Source organism: Chlorocebus sabaeus, chromosome 14, assembly GCF_047675955.1.
Source record: "Chlorocebus sabaeus isolate Y175 chromosome 14, mChlSab1.0.hap1, whole genome shotgun sequence".
In the NCBI taxonomy this organism is placed as follows: Eukaryota; Metazoa; Chordata; class Mammalia; order Primates; family Cercopithecidae; genus Chlorocebus; species Chlorocebus sabaeus.
Genome location: NC_132917.1, coordinates 32,082,410 through 32,107,290, shown reverse-complemented (window position 1 = coordinate 32,107,290; position 24,881 = coordinate 32,082,410). Strand labels below are relative to the sequence as shown.

Here is a 24,881-nt window from a genome sequence, read left to right as displayed (position 1 = left end):
GTCCATTCTTATCCAAGCATCCAAGCTCACAGCCTAACAAGGAAGCTTCTTTCATCAGCTTCTTGACCAACCCAGGTCTATCAGGCACTAAGGAAGATTAAGGAAGCATCAGAAAACACAATAAGCAAAATAGTCCCCACAAACTGAAGTTAAGCTTCGATTAAAAAGTTTCAAAGTTTCAACTTTTTTTTTTTTTTTGGTAAAAGAGTCTCACTCTATCCCCCAGGCTGGAGTGCAGTGGCGCAATCTCTGCAATCTCGGCTCACTGCAACCTCCGCCTCCCGGGTTCAAGTGATTCTCACACCTCAGCCTCCAAGCAGCTGGGATTACAGGCGCCTGCCACCACACCTGGCTAATTTTAGTATTTTTAGTAGAGACGGGGTTTCGCCATGTTGGCCAGGCTGATCTCAAACTCCTGACCTCAGGTGATGTGCCCACCTCGGCCTCCCAAAGTGCTGGGATTACAGGCGTGAGCCACCATGCCTGGCCAGTTTCAACTTTAAGATGACTTATAAGCACATTTTGCTTTTTAAAAGAAAAACCTAGAATTAGAACATTTCCAAAAGGAGAGGAAACAGCAAAAGAATGGAGGTGTCCATTGTAATATGACCCCAAAAGAGGCAGTCTATTAACTTCTTACCTTGGCAACTTTGTGGTTTGCTGCAGTCTCATGAGATGTATTTTTTAAACCATCTTTGAGCTGTGTGATGAACAAATCATAACCCTCCGTACTAGAAATATCTACCTTTTCTAAACATGCTGATAAGAGCTGCTGTGCCTAAAAAAAAAAAAAAAAAAAAAAACAGAAAATTCAACACAAGAACAACAAAAAATTAAATTTAGATCCTCATTCAGATAGTTTAATATGCAATGATTATGATAGGTACTATACTAAACTTACCTTTTAACAAATCTAATTAATTAAACAATAATTTAAAAGCCTGTTATAAAATTAAACGAGATAAAGCAATGTATTCAGTGCAGCAGTACTACATAGTAAAGTTTAAATACAAAGTAGTTATTATAAACCAAATCAAGATAGAAAAATGGACAAGCTGAAACCATAAGCAAAAATAATACAGGAAAAAATCTGAAGAGACAAACTTAAAGTCCTTCAATGAGCTTTAAATACTCAAGTTATACAAAGTCATAATAGAGCACACTAAGTCAGCAAGTAATATGAAAAGGCCCTTTGCGTTGTTATCCACATATTCAATATGAACTTCCATAATAAAGATATATGTTAATATAAGGTAAAGAGTATATCTACACTGGGCAAATCAAACCTAAGACCCCATACTTTAGGGAAGATAGTGACAAACTAATATGATGCAGTAAAGGAAGGCTGGAATGCTGGAAGATCTACAAACAATATTATCCGAACAACAGTTACAGCTGTGAGGAAAGTAAAACGAGAAAAAAAAACAGTAGATGTAACAGCAGACAAGGCGGAGGAAGGGATAGAAGTTAAACATTTAGCATTTCACTGTAGTAGGAAAAACACTGACTTGAGAGTTAATAAGTGTTCAAGTATTTTATTGTAATTCTTTAAATCTTTGTTAAACCTGAACATAGTTTGATAGTGTTTTTCGCTGCTGATTATATATCCTGATATCAGCTGGTTTACATTCCTTAAATTAGGAGGAAAAAATGTTCAATTTTTTCAAATGGTTTTTCAAAATTTCTACTTGTTCAAATCAAGTAGAACTAATTAATTATCTATCCAAAGATTTTAGACATGCCTCCAGACCCAAGACACTCTGATGAGAAAAAGATAGCTTCTCTGTTTGTGGAACTCAAACTTCCAGCAACATGCTTTCAATATTAACATATAATAGACTACATTATATGACACTAAATGTAAAATCTAAGTGGATATACCTTATTGGACATACTTTTTTGATAACCTTCATAATAACTTAGCATGAACACAGAAATAATATCTCACTTTATTAGAGAACACAATATAACCTTTTACATTCTATTTAAGGTGATGCAAAATCCAGTAATTGTGAAAAATGTACTTTCAAACTGCAGGATATGAACCCACACAAAAAGAATTTAAGTTGGGCTAGACTTAAAAATTAAGTAAAGAAAATTTAACACTACAGAAAAGTATATAGGGCTAAAACTTAAAACTCAAATTATTGAAAGACATGATGCATAGCAAAAATTACTGGTTGTGTGGCCGGGCGCGGTGGCTCACGCCTGTAATCCCAGCACTTTGGGAGGCCAAGGCAGGCGGATCAATTGCAGTGAGGAATTCAAGACCAGTCTGGCCAACAAGGTGAAACCCGTCTCTACTAAAAATACAAAAATTAGCTGGGTGTGGTGGTGCACGCCTGTAATCCCAGCTACTCGGGAGGCTGAGGCAAGAGAATTACTTGAACCCGGGATATGAAGGTTGCAGTGAGCCAAGGTCGAGCCACTGCACTCTAGCCTGGGTGACAGAGCAAGACTCTGTCTCAAAGAAAAAAAAAAAAAAATACTGGTGTTTACCAGTGTGTACTCCTCTCTCATTTTAAAATATTTAAAACAAAAAGGAAAGAACCATCTTTTTCCCAGTCTCCCTCTCAGTTTGGTGTGGCCATGTGACTAAATTCTGTCTAATGGGGTAAATATGAGGTTATATGAGAGAGTATTTGAGTTGTGAAAGGCAGAAGAGAACAAGAACAAATGAGTAGGAGAGGGGGCGGGGGTTAAGGGACAGGGAAAAGGAAGGAGGGAAGAGTGAGATGCCACAGTGCTATCCTCTAGCCTCCGGCCCTCTCTTTCCCTGTGACTGGGAAATAATGAGACCTAGAGCAGCTGTCTTAAAACTCCCAAGCTAACCCAAGTGTTGAGGTTGGCAATACTGGCCATACATTTAGCCCTGGACTGTTAATGGAAACAAGCTATCCTGTTTAAGCCACTGTTTTTTTTGGGTCTCTGTTACAGCTGTTTAATCTGTGCTGATGCACCATTCACACCTAAAAACACCACTTCAACAAGAATTAATTATACAGAGAAAAGGTGAGTATTAATATTTAAATGAAGTTGTGGTCAATAAGTAAATTCTCTTTTTATAGCAATACATACAATAACGTCCTTAAAGTTTGACTTAATTTCATTTAACATCTAATATATCTAATATTACATTAAGTAGAGGACCTCATTGATACTTATTTCAACTTACCTCTGTAACGGGTAATTCAAGCTGAACCACATCATCCTGCTTTGAAACTGGAGTTTGCAGAGCAGTGTCTAACAACAAGATTCCATTAAGGTCCTTCCTACACCCTACTGCATAATCATCCACAAATATAACTTTATCCACAGCAGAAATATACTGACATTTCACCTGTCCACCTGGTTTAGCTGTTAAAAGAACAAAAATTCAACACTTAAGATTTTCAGGCTAATGGTCTATTAAAAATAAATGTTACATAGCGACTAAACACAATATATTATCCTGAATTGGATCTTAAACTGGAAAAAACTTCTCTGAAAAACATCATTGGGCCAACTGGATTAAATTCAAATATGTACCATAAATTAAATAAAAGCATCAATGTGAAACTATCAAAATCTGACAACCAAACTGCTATTATAAAAGAACATCATTGTTCTGAGAAATAAACACAGAAACAGTATAGGAAAAATGAGCAAGATATATGCAACCAACTCTCAAGGAGAATAAAAATACGTATGTGTATATCTATACATATAAGGGAATAATCAGCAAATGTAGTAAAATGTTTAAAACTAGTAGAGCTGGGTAAAGGGTATATAGGGAAGTTCCTTGTAACATACTATTCTCGCAATCTTTCTGTAAGTGCAAAATTAAAGTGTTCAAAATAAAACTTTAAAAAATGAATTATTGGATGTCATTTTTTACAAAACTCAATAAGCATAAAGACAGCATGGACAGTTATTAGATACAGTAGTGCCCCTCCTTATCTGCAATCTCACTTTGTGCAGTTTCAGTTACCCAGTCAATAGAAGCCCAAAAACAGGTAAGTACAGTACAATAAGATATTCTCAATCAAAGGTCCAAAAGTAGGTATAGTACAACAAGATATTCTGAGAGAGACCACATTCACATAACTTCTATTATATTATAATTGTTCTATTTTATTATTAGTTGTTAATCTCTCACTATGCCTACATTTTAAATTAAACTTTATTATGGGTATGCATAAGAAGAAAACGCAGCTAACCCTCAAACCATACAAGTTTGAACACCATGAGACCACTCATAACATAAATATTTTTCAATATATTGAAAAAAATTTCAGAGATTTGTGACAATTTAAAAAACATGCAGACAAAACACATAGCCTAGAAATATCTAAAAAAATTAAGAAAACAGTATGTCAGTGATGCATAAAATATATGTAGATATTAAGTCTATTTTATCATTCACTGACATAAAATATACATAAATCTACTATAAAGTTAAAATTATCAAAACTTACATGAATAGTATATAGCACGAGTCAAGAAAAACATAAACAAATGTAAAAAATACAGTATTAAATCATAACTACATAAAATTAACTGTAGCATACATTATAAAACTGATAATTTTGTTCCTATTGCAGTAAGTTCAAGTATTACGAGTATCCACCATGTGACCCTAACCATATCCAGGTGAGCAGTTCATCTCTCAATTGTTAATTGGTAATCGCAGTAAAAACTGATCTCTCCTTATTCTCATATATAGTGTAATACCATAAACCCTGAATAACACTATGAGACCCATACGAGGTGCCACTAGTGATGCTGGAAGTGTTCCCAAAAGGCAGAGACAAGTCATATGATTACAAGAAAAAGCTGAATTGCAAAAAAAAGAAAAGAAAGAAAGAAAATACATTTACGGCACTATATGGCACTTATCAATACTGTAAATATATGTCATCTGTTTACAAAATGAATCCTGTGTCTGAAATGGCACGTAACCACAGCTGGAGACCTCAGTCTACGATATATATCAAGCAATTCAGCTTTTTCGGCCCGGCACAATGGCTCATGCCCGTAATCCCAGCACTTTGGGAGGCTGAGATGGGCGGATCACGAGGTCAGGAATTTTTTGTTTTTTTGTTTTTTAAGAGACAGGGTCTCGCTACATTGCCCAGGGCAACTCAAATGCCTGGGGCTCAAGCAATCCTCCTGAGTGGCCAGGACCACAGGAGCACACCACTGTGCCTAGCATGTCAACATACTTAATGGTAAAAGACTGAATACTTTCCCATACAGATCAGGAAGAAAACAAGGATGTATGCTCTTACCATTCCTATTCAATACTATACTAAAAGATCTAGTCAGTGCAATAAAAACTGAGGATATAAAAGGCAAACAAATCTAAAAGAAATAAAACTGTCCCTTTTTACAGAAATATGATTACCCATGTAGATAAAAATCAATCGTACTTTTCTATACCAGCACAGATTAACCTAAAATCGAAATTTATTTTTTAAAATACCAGCTTACAATAGCTCTAAAACATACTTATACATATACACAGAAGGTGTATATGTACGCTGAAAAGTATAAAAGGCTGATGACACAAATCAAAAGCCTAAATAATCCCATGTACATGGACTGAACAAGTCAATCTGGTAAAAATGTCAACACTCCCCAAATGGATCTACAGATTTAACGGAATTTCAATCAAAATCCCAGGTGGGGTCAGCATGACGGCTCACACCCATAATACACTTCGGGAGGCCTATGCAGAAGGATCGCTTGAGCCAGGAGTTTGAGACCAGCTTAAGTGAGACCCCGTTTCTATCTTAAAATTTCAAAAATTTAGCCAGGCATAGTGGCACACACCTGTAGTTTTAGATACTCAGACACTGAGGTGGGAGATCACTTGAGCCCAGGGGTTCAAGGCTACAGTGAGCTATGATCGCGCCATATAAATAAACTGACTGAAATGTATTTGAGAAGACAGTACCACAAGAAAGTGTGGTACTTGCAAAGGACATATAGCTCAATGGAACAAAGTAGAGCCAAGAGATACGACTATATAAACACAGCCACTGGATTTTTTTAATTATGTAGTTTTTTAAATTGTGGTAAAATACACATAAAATTTACCATTTTATCATTTAAGTGTACGGTTGAGTAGTATTAAGTATATTCATGCTGTTGTTTATCCATCATCACCATCCATCTCAGAAGACCTTTCATCTTGCAAAACTGAAACTCTGTACCCTTTAAACAGTAGCTGACTTTTATCCCCTCTCCCCAAAGCCTGGCAACCACTTTGCTACTTTCTGTCTTCATGAATTTGACTACTCTAAGTATCTCACATGAATGGAAGGAATCACATAGTATTTTTCCTTTTGTGACTGGCTTATTTCCCTTAGCATAATGTCCCGAAGGTTCCTCTACATTAGAGCCTATGTCAGAATTTCCTTCCTTTTATCCATTCAACTATCAATGGACAGGCACTTAGGTTGCTTCAGCCTTTTGGCTATTTCGAACAGTGCGGCTATGAACACTGGCGTACAAATACCTCCTTGATTCCCTGCTTTCAATTCTTTGAGGTACATACCCAGAAACAGAACAGCGATCATATGGTAATTCTATTTTTTCCTTAATTTTCTGAGGAAACTCCACCATTTCCCATAATGGCTGCACCATTTTATATTCCCACCAGCAGTGCACAAGAGCTCCAATTTCTCCACATCCTTACCAACACTTATTCTCTGTTGTTGTATTTTGTATATGGTGTTAAAGTTCAACTTCATACTTTTTGCATGTGAGTATTCAGTCTTTCCAGCATCATTTGTTGAAAAGACTGTTGTTTCCCCCAATGAATGGTCTTGGCCTCCTTGTTGAAAATCATTTGACCATATATGCAACGGTTTATTTCTAGGCTCTCTATTCCTTCAGTCTATATGTCTGTCTTTATGCTCGTACCTTACTATTTTGATTACTGTAGCTTCGCACTAAATTTTGAAATCAGAAAGTGTTAATCTTCCAACTCTGTTCTTTGTCAAGATTATGTTGAACTATTTAGGGTCCCTTGAGATTCTACATGAATTTTAGAACAGAATTTTTTTTTTTTTTTTTTTTTTTTGCAGAAATAAAAAAAAGTTATTGGGATTTTGATAGGAATTGCAATGAGTCCGCAAATTGTTTGAGGCAGTACAGATATCTTAACAATATGAAGATAGTATGAAGTTCTGGCAAGGATGCAGAACAACTGGAACTCTCATACATTTCTAAAGGAAATACAAATGGTACAGCCACACTGGTTTGACAGTTTCTTAAAAAGTTAAACACACACTTACCAAACGGCCCTGTAATCCTACTTCTATGCATTTACCCTAAAGACATAAAAGCTTATGTTCACACAAAAATCTGTACTCAGAAGTTTATAGTCGCTCTGTTTATAATCATCACACACTGAAAACACCCCAAACCTTTTTTTTCCTTTGTCTTTGTCTTTTTTTTGAGACAAGGTCTCACTGTGTCACTCAGGCTGAAGTATGGTAGCGAAATCACTGCTCACCACAGCTTTGACCTCCAGGGCTCAGGTAATCATCCCACCTTAGCCTCCCAAGTACCTGGGACCACAGGTGCACACCACCATGTCTGGCTAACTTTTTGTATTTTTTGTAGATACAGGGTTTTGCCATGTTGCCCAACCTGGTCTCAAGTGATGTGCCCACCTCAGGTTCCCTAAGTGCTGGGATTACAGAAGTAATAAGCCACCACACCCAGCCCCAAACATACTTCGAAGAGTGACTGGCAGAACAAATAATTATACATCAATACAATGGAATACTATTCGGTAATAAAAAAGGAACGAACTATTAATACATGCAAAAACTTGAGAGAACCTCAAGGGCATCACGCTAAGTGCAAGTAGCTAGTATCAACAGGTTATATACTGAATGATTACATTTCAATAACAATGTAGAAAACACAAAACTCCACAGTATGGAGAACAGATCAGTGGTCCCAAAAGATTAGTGGTACAGGGAAGATGCAACTACAAAGGGATACCACAGGGAATTTTTTCAGGTGTTGAAACTGGTCTGTATCCTGACTGTCATGGTAGTTTACATCAATCTATGCATGTGTGTGTAGCTGTATTACCAGTACACAAAAAAAATAGGCAATTTTACTTTATAAAAAATAAAAATTTTTAAATGATATTGTAAAAGAATAAACACGCCCGGGCACAATGGCTTCAAACCTGTAATCCCAGCACTTTAGGAAGCCGAGATGGGCGAATCACTTGAGGTCAGGAGTTTGAGACCAGCCTGGCCAACCTGGTGAAACCCTGTCTCTACTAAAAATACAAAAATTAGCTGGGCGTGGTGGTGGACACCTGTAATCCCAGCTACTGGGGAGGTTTGAGGCAGGAGAATCACTGGAACCCAGGAAGTGGAGGTTGCAGTGAGCCGATATCATGCCACTGATCTCCAGCCTGGGCGAAAGAGTGAGACTCTGTCTCAAAAAAAAAAAAACCCACACAATAAACACATGGGGCAACAGCCTATTAACTATGCTATTAACTAAGGTGGGGGTAGTTCATAACACATCACTATGATCTAAATTCTATAAAAATATATTAAACAATAGAAAAGGCCAGGCACGGTTGCTCATGCCTGTAATCCCAGCACTTTGTGAGGCCACGGCAGGCGGATTGACTGAGCTCAGGAGTTTGAGACCAGCCTGGGCAACACGGTGAAACCCCTGTATTTTGTCTCTACCAAAATACAAAAAATTAGCCAGGCATGGCAGCATGAACCTGTAGTCCCAGCTGCTTGGGAGGCTGAGGCAGGAGAATCGCTTGAACCCAGAAGGCAGAGGTTGCTGTGAGCCGAGACTGCACCGCTGCACTCTAGCCTGGGTAACAGAGAGAGACTCTATCCCCCAAAAAAAACAACAAAATAGAAGAAAGTAAAAAGAAATACCAAAATGTTAACAATGCCCATCTCTAGGTAACGAAATTACACGTGCTTGTTTTTCCCTTAGTCTATCTAACATCCTATAAGGTATATCACTTTTAAAATTGAAAATTCCTTTTTTTTTTTTTTTTTTTTTTTGAGACAGGGTCTCACTCTGTTGCCCAGGCTGGAGTACAATGGTGCAACCTCGGCTCACTGCAACTTCTGCTTCCCAGGCTCAAGCAATCCTCCCACCTCAGCCTCCCAAGTAGCTGGGACTACAGGTATGTGACACCACGCCCGGCTAATTTCTGTATTTTTTGTAGAGACAGGGTTTTGCCATGTTGCCCAAGATGGTAAAATTGAAAATTTCGAAGGAAAGAAATTTTTTCAATTACCAATTCTAATACTTTAAGAAATAGTGTACAACCCTAAAAAACTTGCAAAAATGTCACAAGAAATATATTATTTTTTCAAACTGACAACACACGTAAAACTCCATTTCCACTGAGATCTCATCAGACTTCAATGCTTAAAATAGCCTATTAAAATGTACTATATGCAAAGATCATTCAAAGTCAATAAAGAAGATACAAGCCTGTATCAGAACATCTCCTGTAACCCAAAAATATATATACCTACTATATACCCACAAGAATTTTTAAATTTTTTTAAAAAGAAGATACACAATTAATGTAAGGTTCTCACAAAGCTTTTGACAGATAATTAACCAAAAATGAAATCATTTAATAAGAGAAAAAATGTTAGTAACACTATAGTATTAAAAGCCAAAATGAGTATTCCTGTAAAGCAGAACTCACTGCAAAACAAGTCTGGGAAAGGTCAGTGGCTGCACCATGAAGAAAAGGTAACAAATGATAAAACACAATACAAGCACAGTGTTGTTTCAGGCAAGAGAAACAACATCTACTTAAGCACAGAAGAGGTTCACCAAAAGATACAAAATTACTGGAATTAAGAGTTCCAAGTTATGATTCTCTTCCTTCACATTAACCAAAAGTGTCATCAGACCACTCTTATTTTCCTATAATCTTTAGTATCTGGTATCATTCGTTTTGAAAACATAATCACCACAAAAAATTTATCATGGATAAGGCTCAATCTTTAAAGACCTACTACTCCCTGTAAGATACTTGCTGTGGGGTTTTTTCATATACATTGTTCGATTTATCATAGTTAAATGTCTCAAGGTCTTGGGACACATAAGTTACATTATTCCTTTAGGATGCTGACCTGGAGCATGCGCATGCGCGCACACACTCTCTCTACATCTCTCTCTCTCTCTCTCTCTCTCTCTCTATCTATATATATATATATATTTTTTTTTTTAAGAGAGAGGGTCTCACTATGTTGCCCAGGCTAATCTCGAACTCCTGGTCTCAAGCAATCTTCTCAGTCTCCCAAGTAGGTAGGACTACAGGTGTGCAATCTGGCTAAACTGGCTATAGTTAAGTAAAATTTGAAGACTAACTTTCCAACTGATGTTGTGCAAGAGAACCCTTAACCATCTGTAAATCAATGGCGCCTGACGAGGTGGCTCATGCCTGTAATCCCAGCACTTTGGGAAGCTGAGGTGGGCGGATCACTTGAGGTCAGGAGTTTGAGACCAGCCTGGCCAATAAGGTGAAACCCTGTCTCTACTAAAAACACAAAAATTAGCCGAGCATGGTAGCAGGTGCCCGTAGTCCCAGCTACTCGGGAGGCTGACGCAGAAGAATTGCTTGAACCCGGGAGATGGAGGCTGTAGCGAGCCGAGATCACACTATTGCACTCCAGCCTGAGTGACAGAGCCAGACTCCATCTCAAAAAAAAAAAAAAAAAAACAATTGCTACTGCTGCACAAAGATGCCAATGTGAGAAGCAACTCAGCTACTAATCAATATAATAATCCTACAGTTTGGAACATGTGCCCTTGTGAATTTCTATTTAGAGCTCATATTTGAAATTACTGTTTTCTGTTTTAATATAGATGCCAGATATCTCCTGAATGGTAGTCACAAACATCTTCATCACTCCTCACAGAGCCTACATTTTAAGTCAGCCCAACTCGAATTCCATCCAAATATGAAAATCTATCTAGCTGTTTTTGTCTATTATATAACAGACAAACAGAAATGTCCCCTGGATATCTGCACTGATGCTATCTTGCATCATGCAGATCTTTACTCAGACACCACCTCAAAGAGGGCTTCCTAAGACCACCTAAAAGCACAAATTTAATATATCACCATCCTTATATCAGCTCTAATTTACCTTATGGCATTACTTACTATAGTATGTCAAGAGGTAATTAATGCCATAATGACACGGTGGCTCACGCCTGTAATCCCAGCACTTTGGGGGGCCAAGGAGGGCAGGTCACTTGAGGTCAGGTGTTCCAGACCAGCCTGGCCAACATGGTGAAACCTTGTCTCTATTAAAAGTACTAAAATTAGCTAGGCATGGTGGTACACACCTGTAATCCCAGATGCTAGGGAGGCTGATGAAGGAGAATCACTTGAACCCAGGAGGCAGAGGTTGAAGTGAGCCGAGATCACACCACTGCACTCCAGCCTGGGAGACAGAGTGAGACTCCATTTCAAAAGGGGGCGGGGGGAGAGGAAGCTCTCATTTATCCCAAACACACCAAATAAACCTCTCTAAAGTCTAGGGAGTTTGAACTCCTGTTTTTTTATTTTTTTATTTTTATTTATTTTTATTTTTATTTTTTGGTGTGGGGCACAGTCTCTCCCTGAAGACTGTCTGAAGTGCAATGGTGTGATCTCCGCTCACTGTAACCTCTGCCACCTGGGTTCCAGCGATTCTTCTGCTTCAGCCTCCTGAGTAGCTGGGATTATAGGGGCACACCATCACACCCGGCTAATTTTTTGTATTTTTAGTAAAGACGGGGGCGGCGGGGTTCACCATGCTGGCTAGGCTGGTCTCGAACTCCCGACCTTGAGATCCATCTACCTCGGCCTCCCCAAGTGCTGGGATTATAGGCATGAGCCATCATGCCTGGCCAGGGAGTTTGAACTTCTAAACCTAACTGCACATTAGAACACGCTGGCATAGTTCGAAGAAGGAGGAAAAAAAAAAAAAAAAAACAGTATGCCTGGGCTGCACTCCAGGCCACTTAAGTCAGAATACTGGGGCCCAAGCAAGGTATTTTCTTAAACGCTCCCCTGATGATCCTAAATGAACAACAAAGGTTGAGAACCACTGCCCTGTGCCATCTCTCAGTCTTCCTGTCTCTCCTACTTCATAAACCAAAGAAAAAGTACATAAACAAATTATGAAGATTTAAATTCCTGGTGCCCGCAATAAATCTTGAAGAAGACATTCCCATCTTTCCCACTCAAAAATTCATTTCCTCTAAAGAGTAAGCATAGTATTTAGCTCCTCTAAGATACATCCCTGATTTAACATACTCAAACTTGATGATAATTACTTTTTAGGGGGAAGGGAGGACAGCGGGAAGACAGAGTCTCACTCTTCTCACCCAGACTGGAGTGCAGCGCTGTGATCTCGACTGACTGCAACCTCCACCTCCCAGGTTCCAGCGATTCTCCCGCCTCAGCCTCCCGAGTAGCTGGAATTACAAGTGTACACCACCACACCCGGCTAATTTTTGTATTTTTAGTAGAGACGGAGTTTCATCATGTTGACCAGGCTGGTCTCAAACTCCTGACCTCAACTGATCTGCCTGCCCTGGCCCCCCAAGTGCTGGGATTACAGGCGAGAGCCATCATGCCCAGCCTAATAATTACTTTTTTTAACAGCACTGTCCCAGCCACAGACTGTTTTGTTGTTTTGGGTTTCTTTTGTTTTTTTTTTTTTGAGACGGAGTTTCACTGTTGTTGCCCAGGCTAGAGTGTAGTGGTGCGATCTTGGCTCACAGCAACCTCTGCCTCCCGGGTTCAAGCGATTCTCCTGCCTCAGCCTCCCGAATAGCTGGGATTACAGGCGTGCACCATCACACCCAGCCAATTCTGTATTTTTAGTAGAGATGGGGTTTCATCATGCTGGTCAGGCTGGTCTAGAACTCCTTACCTCAGGTGACCCACCTCGCTTGGCCTCCCAAAGTGCTGGGATTACAGGCATGAGACACCACGCCAGGCCACAGACTGTTTTAAAAAGCAATTACCGTATTATTTTTATTTGTATCTCTATTATCTCCTCTCTGTACTTCCTTCTTTTTGCAATTTGTACCTCTATATTATCTTCTCTTCTACACCCAAGTTAATCTTAACTTTTTTGTATCCCTTACATTTGAAGTGCTGCAGTTCTACAGTTTGCAAAAATTTCTGTACCTTGGGCCGGGCGCGGTGGCTCAAGCCTGTAATCCCAGCACTTTGGGAGGCCGAGGCGGGCGGATCACAAGGTCAGGAGATTGACACCATCCTGGCTAACATGGTGAAACCCCATCTCTACTAAAAAAATACAAAAAACTAGCCGGTCGAGGTGGCGGGCGCCTGTAGTCCCAGCTACTTGGGAGGCTGAGGCAGGAGAATGGCGTAAACCCGGGAGGCGGAGCTTGCAGTGAGCTGAGATCCGGTCACTGCACTCCAGCCCGGGCGACAGAGCGAGACTCCATCTCAAAAAAAAAAAAAAATCTGTATCTTATCAGATGATGAAACAGCTTGGGTATTAAAAGCGCCTTTCTCCCCTAGGCTAGAGTGCAGTGGAACAATCACAGCTCACTCCTGCCTGAAGTGCTGGACTCACGTGATACTCCTGCTTCAGCCTCCCAAGTCGTTGGGCCTACAGGCATGTACCACCACACCCAGCTAATTTTTTATTTTTTTGTAGAGATGGGGTCTCACTATGTTGCCCAGGCTGGTCTCGAACTCCTGGCCTCAGACAATCCTCCCGCCTAAGCCTCCCAAAGTGCTGGGATTACAGGCCATTTGCCCATTTTAAAGTTGGTATCTCAGAGAAGTATCTTGCCAAAGGCACCCTTTTCAGCCATCAGTGTACAACACACATATCAGAGAGGTACCTCCTGCTTGCGTCCCCGCTGTTCTTACATACTACATTACAGAAATACATTGTTTTTTAAGTTCTATATATAGTTATAGCCAACATTCCTAAGGACAGAGTACTAAATGTTTAACAATTTAAGCATAGTTACAACTACAGATTTCCAGTTTAAAAATAACATAATACACCAGGCGCAGTGGCTCACATCTGTAATCCCAGCACTTTGGGAGGCCAAGGGAGATGGATCACGAGGTCAGGAGATCCAGACCATCCTGGCTAATACAGTGAAACCCTGTCTCTACTAAAAATACAAAAACATTAGCCAGGCGTGGTGGCGGGCGCCTGTAGTCCCAGCTACTCGGGAGCCTGAGGCAGGAGAATGGCGTGAACCCAGGAGGCGGAGCTTGCAGTGAGCCAAGATCACACCACTGCACTCCAGCCTGGGCAACAGAGCAAGACTCCGTCTCGAAACAAAAAAATAAAATAAAAATAAAAATAATATAATACATCCATATTTACCTCTGCTCCCTCCCAAGATCCCACTGAAAAGACACTAAAGGAATAAAGAAGATATAGAACAAACCCAAAAAGATAAAAAGAACAAGTGAAGAGAAAATAGCAACAAAATTTTTGAAGTTGGAGGGCAAATGGAAAAGCATTAACTAACTTGTTTCCTCTCCTCCTCAAAAATCTTAAAGTAAGCCAGCACGGAAAGAAAGCCCAAAACATTCATGTTGTATGCTTTCTCAAATACACAGGTAAAAGAGGTCTAATAATTAAAATTGCTGGCCGGGCATGGTGGCTCACGCCTGTAATCCCAGCATTTTGGGAGACTGAGGCAGGCGGATCACCTGTACTCAGGAGTCCAAGATCAGCCTGACCCTGTCTCTAGTAAAAATACAAAAATTACCCCGGCATGGTGGCATGCACCTGTAATCCCAGCTACTTGGGAGGCTGAGGCAAGAGAATCGCTTGAACCCAGGAGGCAGAGGTTGCAGTGAGCCAAGATCACATCACTGCACTCCAGCCTGGGCAACAGAGCAAGACTCCATCCCCCACCAAAAAAAATTAAATTAAATTAAAATAAAAAATAAAAATAAACAAAATAAAACTGCTTAAAAGCAGTTGCTTTTTACAATATTTTCTCAATTAACTAATACTGCAACCAAGCTCCAATCATAAGTGGGCCCTAATTTTTTACCTTAAACTAGGAGTTCTTGTACTTTAAAATATGGGAACCATGGCCAAGGTGGTTCAAATTCACCTTGTTATCTACATAAGGCAGACAAACACTTGTTGAACTGAACTATATAATTTAAGACACCAAAACAAAAAGTAGGGCCGGGCGCAGTGGCTCACGCCTATAATCCCAGCACTTTGGGAGGCCGAGGCGGGTAGATCACAAGGTCAGGAGTTCAAGACCAGCCTGGCCAACGTGGTGAAACCCTGTCTCTACTAAAAATACAAAAAATTAGCTGGGCATGGAGGCGCGCACCTGTAATCCCAACTACTCGGGAGGCTGAGGCAGGAGAATTGCTTGAACCCAGGAGGCAGAGGTTGCAGTGAGCTGAGATCACGCCATTGCACTCCAGCTTGGGCGACAGAGCAAGACTCTGTCTCAAAAAAAAAGTAACATTTATTGACTGCTTATGGTGAGTCAAGCAACATTCTGTATGTATCAATTTATTTAATCTTTACAATAACCCAGTGAGTTAAGTACTAATTATGAAGCACAGAGAGAGGTTAAGCAGTTTGCATAAGGTCACATCTGGAACTTAAATGGTCTGGCTCCAGAGCCAATATTCTATTCTTTCTTAATATCACTAAAGTCAGTCAACAGAAACAGAGCCAAAGTACATATGCATAGCCCAAAAAGAGATTATGCTAAATTAAGTTTTTATAAAGAACTCAGATGCTTTCATAAGACAATTATCTTCTAGGGCTATTGAGATCCCAATTCTATATCACATTTATCTCTCAAAGAATAGTTGAGAATAGGAATGCTGCATGTACCAAAGTTAGCCAGGAATTAGAACTGGTTTGAATCATTTACAGTTTCTATCACTGGGAGATTGCACATTTTAGCCAAAAAAATTTATTTCTTGAGGACTACGCAGGCACCATGACTTCTCAGAGCAGGCAGCTCTGGGCCTGAAGTTTAATCAAGAAGCTCTTAAATCAGGAAAGAAAAAAAAAAACAAACACCCAATCTAAACCTCACTGAAGCTACAGTAAAGTACAAAGATCTTCCTCTTATTTATGACCACTATACAGATTTCTCAAATCAAAGTCATTGTCTATATTACTGAGGGACTGACTCTAACAACCTAGTGGGAAAAAAAGGGTCAGTATCTATACAGGAAAAGAAAAAAGATACAAAGAAATGTAAAATTGGAGTGTTTGTCTAAGAACACTGAGCAGGGCTGGCCGCAGTGGCTCATGCCTGCAATCCGAGCACTTTGGGAGGCCAGGGCGGTCAGGTCACAAAGTCAGGAGTTCGAGACCAGCCTGACCAACATGGTGAAACCCCATCTCTACTAAAAATACAAAAAAAATTAGCCGGGCCTGGTGGCGCACACTTGTAATCCCAGCTACTCAGGAGGCTGAGGCAGGAGAATCGCTTGGACCTGGGAGGCGGAGGTTGGAGTGAGCCGAGACTGCACCACTGCACTCCAACCAGCCTGGGCAACAGAGCAAGACTCCATCTCAATAAATAAATTAAAATAAAATAAAAACACTGAGCAGGTTTTTTTCTTTTCCACTGCAACACAAATCTGGAATTCACTTCGGAAACTGAAGAGACATGACACATATACTGCCATCAATATCCACTGATTAATACCCGCACACATATACCTTCACTTACTTATGTACATATACTACATAAACAAATGTATGTGCACACAGAACTAGTAACACAACTATCTTAACTTCATTCTGACATTTAGCCACACCAATACACTAAAAGATATTTATCAAAATATAGATTACTGTTTATTTGTTACAAATATTCATATTTCCATCTACATTTGAATGTTATCTGCCTATCCTCTATGTGTAAACATTTAGTGAACTTTTTTTAAAGTAATCACGAGGAGTGTGGCAATACTGACCAAGCAGCCAAGAGACTCAAGGGAATTAGCATTCGCTGAGCACCCCCTATTATACATTTGTCATGCACTGTTAGGCACTTTTAACGTGTTTGACCACTTAATCTTCCCCACCATCCTATTAATCATTAATCTTAATTTACAGATGAGGAAGCTGAGGTTCAGGAGGTTTAAGTAGTGAGTTCATAAATGAACTAAAATTCAAAATTCAGGACTACCTAACATAAAGCGCATGCTCTCTCCACATAATCTCAAAAAAGCTCATAAAAAAGACAAACAGTATAAAATGTACTACACTGGGGAGGAACATTATTTCAGGAAGTAAGAGAAACCATCACCCCCAGTAATTAAGTAAGAGAACACCTTAACAATATCTTACTCTTACATAAAAGCAAAATCTAGACGGGTTCTGCAGGATGGTGGAAAGTGGTAAATCAGAAAAAAAACTTAGGAAGTTCAAAGTTCAGTTTAAGTTCAAAAACTGAATATAGAAAAGCTTTAAGTAAAAGAGAAGAAAAAAAAAGCAATGTTTTGTTGTTTTCTGTTTGTTTGAGACAGAGTCTTGCTCTGTTGCCCAGGCTGGAATGCAGTGGCACAATCACAGCTGACTGCAGCCTCAACCTCCCAGGTTCAAGCAATCCTCCTACCTCAGCCTCCCGAGTATCTGAGACTACAGGTGTGCACCCCCATACCCAGCTAATTTTTTTATTTTTTTCTAGAGACAAGGTCTCTCAACTACTGGGCTCAAGCGATCCTCCTGCCTCAGCCTCCCAAGGTGCTGGGACCCCAGGCATAAGCCAGAGCACCAGGCCAAAAGTAAGATTATTTACAGGGAATTAAAGTAGATAAGACAAACATTTTTGGGGCACTTGTCTGGTAAGTACACTGCTACAAACATTTTACATGCATTAACACTTCATCCTCACAATGAGTACAATTATCATCCCCCTTTTGCAAATAAGGAAACTGGAACAGAAATACTAAATAATTTAGTCAAGGTTATACAGGTGTAAAAATTAAAATAATTCTGTGTAATGGGATGAATTTTTTTTTTTATTTTTTAAGACACTGGGATCTTAACCCAAGCTATCTGTGTCCAGAACCAAGCTCCTTTCTACCTATTATGCTAAATTTCATGAACAAACAATAGCTAGGGTAAAGGACATATCTAGTAATACGAACAGTATGGTCAAGTGGTGTGTAGCTTTTTTATTTTTAAAATCCAAAGTCAGGCCAGACGTGGTGGCTCACACCTGTAATCCTAGCACTTTGGGAGGTTGAAGCGGGCGGATCACAAGGTCAAGAGATCGAGACCATCCTGGCTAATATGGTAAAACCCGTCTCTACTAAAAATACAAAAAAAAATTAGCCAGGCGTGGTGCAGGTGCCTGTAGTCCCAGCTAGTGGGGGGTGGGGGGGTGCTGAGGCAAGAGAATAGTGTGAACCCAGGAGGCGGAGCTTGCAGTGAGCGGAGATACTCCAGGTGGAGTACGCCACCCTACTCCAGCCTGGGCGACAGAGCGAGACTCCGTCTCAAAAAAAAAAAAAACAAAGTCAGCAAATATACAAAAAGAGACAAATGAGCATATGAAAAGATGCTCGACATCATGTCATTAGGAAATTACAATTTTTAAAAAGGAGACACCACTACACAACTACTATAATGGCCAAAATATAAAACCCCCAAATGCTGGTGAGGAAGTGAAACATTCATTGCTGATGGGAATACAAAATGGTACACAGTCACTAAGAGTCTGTCGATTTCTTACAAAAGTAAACATACTCTCACATGTGACCCAGCAATTGAGCTCCTTAGTATTTACCCAAATGATCTGAAAACTTATGTCTACACAAAAACCTGCACATAAGTTTTTACAGCAGGTTTATTCATAGTTGCCAAAACATGGAGCTAGCAGGATGTCCCTCGGTGTATGAATGAATAAACTGTGCTACATCCAGACAATGGAATATTATTTAGCACTAAAAAGGAATGAACTACGAAGCCATGAAAAGACACGGAAGAACTGTAAATGCATATAAATAAAGAAGGCAATTTGAAAAGTCTACAAACGGTATAAATACAACTATGACATTCCGAATAAGGCAAAACTATGAAGACAGTAAAAAGATCAGTGGTTGCCAACAGGGAGAGGGGAGGGAGCAGTTGGGGGGAAAAGGAAGGGAAGGATGAATAGGCACAGCAGGGGATTTTTAGGGCAGTGAAACTATTCTTTATGATAGTACAATGGTGGATACGTGTCACTATACACTGTCCAAACCCACAGACTGTACAACACCAAGAGTAAACCCTAATGTAAACTATGGACTTTGGGAGATGACGATTGTTAGTGCTAAGTTCACGAATGGTAACATACCACTCTGGTGCAGAATACTGACGGGTGGGAGGCTGTGTGAGCATGGAGATAGAGGGTATATGGGAACTGTCTGTACTTTCTACTTAATTTTGTTGTGAACCTAAAACTGCTCTAAAAAAGAAAAGTAATTTAAACAAAAAAAAGTCAAGGAATGTGTTTATTTAGCAATTCGTATATAAGGAAGTACTAATATACTCATTGTTATATATGCATCAAATCAAAAATACTCAAGTTTATATTGTATATTCGGGCTGGGCGCGGTAGCTCATGCCTGTAATCGCAACACTTTGGGAGGCCAAGGTGGGCAGATCACTTGAGGTCAGGAGTTCGAGACCAGCCTGGCCAAGATGGTGAAACCCTGTCTCTACTAAAAAAAAAAAAAAAATTAGCCAGGTGTGGTGGTGTGTACCTGTAATCCCAGCTATTGGGGCGGGTGAGGCAGGAGGATTGCCTGAGCCCAGGAGGCAGAGGTTACAGTGAGCCAAGATCACACACTGCACTCCAGCCTGGGCCACAGAATGAGATAAATATATATACACACACACACACACACACACACACACACACACACACAGTATACTAGGGATCCTGGGTCCTGGGGAGGGGATATATAAACAAACAAAGTACCTCCCCACAAGGACCTTGAAATATGCGACAGACCTTATATATTTACAAAAAGCTAAATAAAATGGAATTTAAATTTAAATAGTTCAAGATGGCTGAAAAAATACCACAGAAGAGTAATCTGCCAGATTACTAAAATGGACACTAATAGGACAATATGTGCTTAGGGCTTCAGTCATTTCTGGCTAAAGGGATCAGGAAGTTAAGATATGCTCTAGATCTTGAAAATGACTAAGACTCAGCTAAATGACTGGAGTGAATTGGTGCATTCCAAGAAAGAACAAAACTACTGTAGTTAGGAAAGAGAATTAAATGGACTATTTCACAAAATTTATAAATAAGGAGACAAGACTAGAGAGACTAGTAAAGGCCAGATCGTGCAGCTCAGAGCCTCAAAAATCTTCACTCTTAAATACTGACAGGGAGCAAATACCCAACCTGTGTACATACTGATAGCTCTTAATCCAGTTAAAGTTTATTTATAAACATTTTATATCAGATACAGATAATATAAAGACATATACTAGTAGTCATAGTTAAAAATTCACTGTCTTTGCCACCTAATACATATACATACAAGTCCTGTTTCCATCCTTCAACTTCAAATCTACAGGCAACCCATAACCCTGTAAACTGAACCCCAGGCATCCATAAGACATATTACTCTATTACCTAGTAAAACTCTATATGGTTATCCCCAAGCTTTATCCCCTCAGACACAGATGCCTTTCCTCTGCGGTAGAAAAGAAAGTGGCCCATTGCCCATAAACGGGAAAGAGGGATTATGTTAGGACCATGATCACTACTGGCATCTTCTCTCTATTTATAGGGCTGTCACCCTCTATTAATCATTAAAAGCAAACTTAGTAAATACCTGCAGATTCCAAGTAAAGCATAAAATGCAGCATTCCCTCCTCAATCATCTGAACTGGGGCAAACAGGACCCTATACAACCTCTGATAATTAATAATAATAATAAACTTCAGGCCAGGTGAGACAGCTCATGCCTGTAACCCCAGCACTTTGGGAGGCTGAGGTGCGAGGATCATTTGAGGCCAGAAGTTCAAGACCAGCCTGGGCAACACAGCAAAACCCCATCTCTACAAACATAAATAAATTTTACAAATAATAATAAATTTCATTTCTCAGATATGAAAATGTTTCAGAATACATCCATTGTTAACGTTCAAATTTTTTCTGTAATCCTTCATTCCATTCACTATAAACCCTTCTACATATTTTAATTCATATACTCAATCTTCATGCATGGGGACCTGCAATTTTATCCAATCCCAAACTCTTCTAATTAACAAATGCCCCAACAAAACCTGTTATCCCAAATCAATGCTATGTTTCACTTATCTACCTATACCTTCATGTTATACACCTAAAACCCTCCACTTTAGTAATCTGCCACTAAAGTGAATATTGTCTTCCCTTCCATGTACAGGCACATAAATATATGTCCAATTTCCCCAATCAACAAACCCTGACACACATTATTATTCTCAAACATGGCCTCCAGACATAAAAAGCACCCCACAAAATTCCTCTATCTATCCAAAACACTTGAATACTTTTGTTAGACTTTCTTTAGAAATCCTAGTACATATGATACCACTGATTCCAAGTTAAAAATCACAAAAATACTACATCTTCAAGATAGAAACATATACTAAAAAGTGTAGCCATGTATGAAAAGGATAAAATCAAATTACAGATAACGTTTATGAAGAGGGAGGGTTGGAGAAATGCAGTCCAGGAGAGATTCAGCTGAGATTTTAATCCTATTTGTAAAGTTTTATTTCTTAAGCTGAGTTGGGGATGCATGGTATTCACTGTAATTACTCTTCACACCTTTTCATACTTGAAATATTTTAAATGACTTTGAAAAGGAAAGATATCCAATTACTAATGAGCATCTCCCTCTTACACACAGCGACAAGCCTTTATGTCCAAGTTGCAGTTAACTGTTCACTGCTACATCTGGGCCACCCCTATCATTTACTAAGCCAAGAAAAGAAAAAATTACAAACCCACCTCCCAAAACTTTCTCTTAGCTTTATTCCAGGTTTATATCCTAAAACTATACATAATCCAATTCTTTCACAACTCTCACATCGACAATAATTAACATGTCTAATTTCACGTTTGCATCCCTAAATTGCCATTTACTCTTACAAATGACTTATTATCCACACAGTAAACTTTTCCTTGTTGTCTACGTTAAAATACAAGTGAATTGGTTGACCACGTAACTACTTCCACTTGGCTAAATGCAGACAGTTGTATACGTTATATCTCTATGCAGGAGTACAATTCACTCATATACTAACTTTTCAATCTTAGCCTACAACATCCAAATTAAGCCACCCATCATTTAACCACAAATGAAATGTCATCTCCGCCAAATGTAACTCAGCCAGGGCCATTCCAAAACCACTCCAGTCCGTCCACTGAGCATACACCTCACGCATCTAAAAGTCCCGTCCCTGGACCAAGGTTTACGCCACCCAGAGGTGCTCTCTTCCAATGGTGAGACTCAGACACACCTTCAAATCCCAATTTTCGGGTCGCTGTGGGAAAACAAGTAGAGATGGCCTGAACTTACAAACCCAAAAGAATCTATTTCATACACCACAGATACTGACTTTCTCGTCACTGGGGCGTAGAAGTTGGAAGCCCCGAGCAAGGGGACCAGGTCTAGTAGTCTTTGGCGTCCGCAGAGTCCTACAGTCGTCGACCAAGCAGTTCAGGCAGCTGGCCCGCCTACTTCCCTCCCCACCCCCACCCCGGCCCACCCCACCCCCACCCCTACCCCCACCCCGGGCGCACAGCCCGCGGTCTGTCCCCGCACCTGCGGGACCTGAGAACAGTAGATTGCCGGCTCCTCTCCCACAAGTGAGGGCTTAGGTGCCGGCTCGGACGCTCCCCGCCCCTCGCCTCCGGCCACCAGCCTCTCCGCCCGGGGTCAACCCTTCCAGCCTTCCGCTCTCATCTAACCGGGCGCAGGACCGACAGCCTCTCCAGGGCCTACCCGGGCCTGGTTTTCTCCGGTGCCAAGCTCCGAGGCCTCCTCACCTCTCGCAGGGGACCAAGCCAGACCGGACGCTCCAGGCCCGAAAGGCAACTCCCCTTCCACCACTCCCCGACTCGCCGGTCTTTCCTCCCAGCTGCAGCCGCTGAAAAAGCCAAGTCCTAAGGTCCCCCTCCATCAGCTTCCGGGCCTCCCTTCACGGTCGGGCCCGAACCCCCAGCCCTGCCCTCCCGCCACCTCGCTTCCCCAAGTCGCGAGGCCGAGCCCCGGGGCTGGGCGGCTTCTTTCCCCGGCTTCGCGCCCGCCCGGCGTGCGGCACACTCACCACTGAGCGCCGAGGCCTGCAGTGTGGCCCCCGAGGTGCCGTCGATGACTTTGATGGTCCCGCGGCTAGTGACGGCCAGGATGGCGTTGAGCGCAGGGTGGTAGGACAGGCTGTGCAGCCCGTCGGCGTCGCAGTGCATGCAGCCGTCCCGCAGCACCAGCCACTCCGAGACCCCGGCCGCCCCCGACCCCGCCGCCGAGGAGCAGCCGGGGCCCGAGGCCGCCGCAGCCGCAGCCGCCATCTTCCGGCCTGCGCTCAGCACAATCACACTGGGAAGCGGCTCAGTGACAGTCCCAGGAGGTGCAGCACCACCGCCAGTCACCATCCGGGGCCAGGGGGCAAGCGGAGCGCGTTAGCCGGAAGTGAAGTCAGGCGCCCGCACGCACGCGGAACGTCGATCGCCCGGCCGGAGGGGCCAAACTCGGAGGGAGGCTGTCGGGGGAAGGGAAAAAGCAGGGAGGGAGGCGGGGCCCCGGGAGCGGGCTGGAGGCCGGCGGGTGGAGCATGCGCGGGAGGGCTCGCGCGTGCCACGCGCCGCGGTTCTGGCCAGCTCCGCGTCCGCAACGTCCCAGTTTCTTCCTGCGAGCCTGGGGAGTGGCGGCTGACGAGTCCGCCCCGCTCCTCGCGGGGGAAGGGGGAGGGGTTGGCCTCCGTGCATTTCCGCTAGGTGGGGACCCCCGCCCTTGCGACCTGTCTGGTACGCCCGGAGGCCTTTTGCAGCAGTTCCAGCTGCGCCCTGACGGTTCCCGGTACGTGCGGCACAGCTGTTCGGCCGCAGCCGGAAGCGGACCTCTGGGTCTCGGCCACGGCCCTGGTGTGAGAATAAACAGTCTGAGAAGCCTCTCGTTTGGATTGGAAGGAACCGAACGACCTTCCCAGACCTGTACCTTTTACCATGCCTGCCCTCCCCATTCCTAAGGCTTTCTGTTGAAGAAACGTACCAGATAGGAGGTGCTGGAAGCTTAGTTTCTCTATCCACATTCGAAACATGCCGAGTTATGGGAATTAATGAGGGAGTGGGTCTGTGTGCGTGTGGGGCGGGAGTGTTGGAGGGCTAGCAAGGACTAGTCAGTCTGCTAATCATCCCCCCCTTGGAGAATTTTTTTTTAACTTTTTATTTTGAAATAGATTCACAGTTGAAAATATACTACAGACTTCTGTGGTCTTTCTCTCCAAAAGCCATAACCCCTATCTATGAGAAAAACATTGGACAAACCCAAACTGTAGGACATAATTTTAATACCTAAACACTACTTGAAGATAGTACAGAGAGATCCAATTTACTCTTTCAGTTTACCCCAATGGTTGCATATTACATAATTTTAGTACAGTCTCAAAAGGAGGGATTTGATAGTTGTGTGATGTGTGTATAGTTCAATGTCATTGTATCACATGTAGATCTACACACCATAGTCAAGATGCAGAGCTGTATGTTCTATATGTTTTGTGATCATTACGTTATTTTGGAAAGACCTAGTTTTCCTTAAAAACCTAATCAAAGAGCTGTTGTGAGGATTAAGAATCGTTGGTAAAATG

The 24,881-nt window shown here is 41.4% G+C and overlaps 1 protein-coding gene across 9 annotated transcripts in view; it reads right to left on the bottom strand.

Annotated features, from left to right (window-relative positions):
• Positions 1 to 23,905, bottom strand: part of BIRC6 (baculoviral IAP repeat containing 6) — a 255,476-nt gene extending 231,571 nt beyond the window's left edge. For 6 of the 9 annotated variants that reach the window (XM_038006767.2, XM_007970997.3, XM_007971000.3 and 3 more), the window contains exons 1-3: positions 23,346 to 23,897; positions 3,176 to 3,357; positions 641 to 778 (exon numbers count right to left, since the gene is read on the bottom strand). In XM_038006767.2, the coding sequence (XP_037862695.1) occupies positions 641 to 778; positions 3,176 to 3,357; positions 23,346 to 23,670 (645 nt within the window). In that variant the 5' untranslated portion in view covers positions 23,671 to 23,897. Of the gene's footprint in view, positions 1 to 640; positions 779 to 3,175; positions 3,358 to 23,345 lie in introns of all 9 variants that reach the window. The other 3 variants (XM_038006769.2, XM_038006768.2, XR_005243294.2) reach the window with 2 other exon arrangements.
• Positions 23,906 to 24,881: the final 976 nt, after the last annotated feature.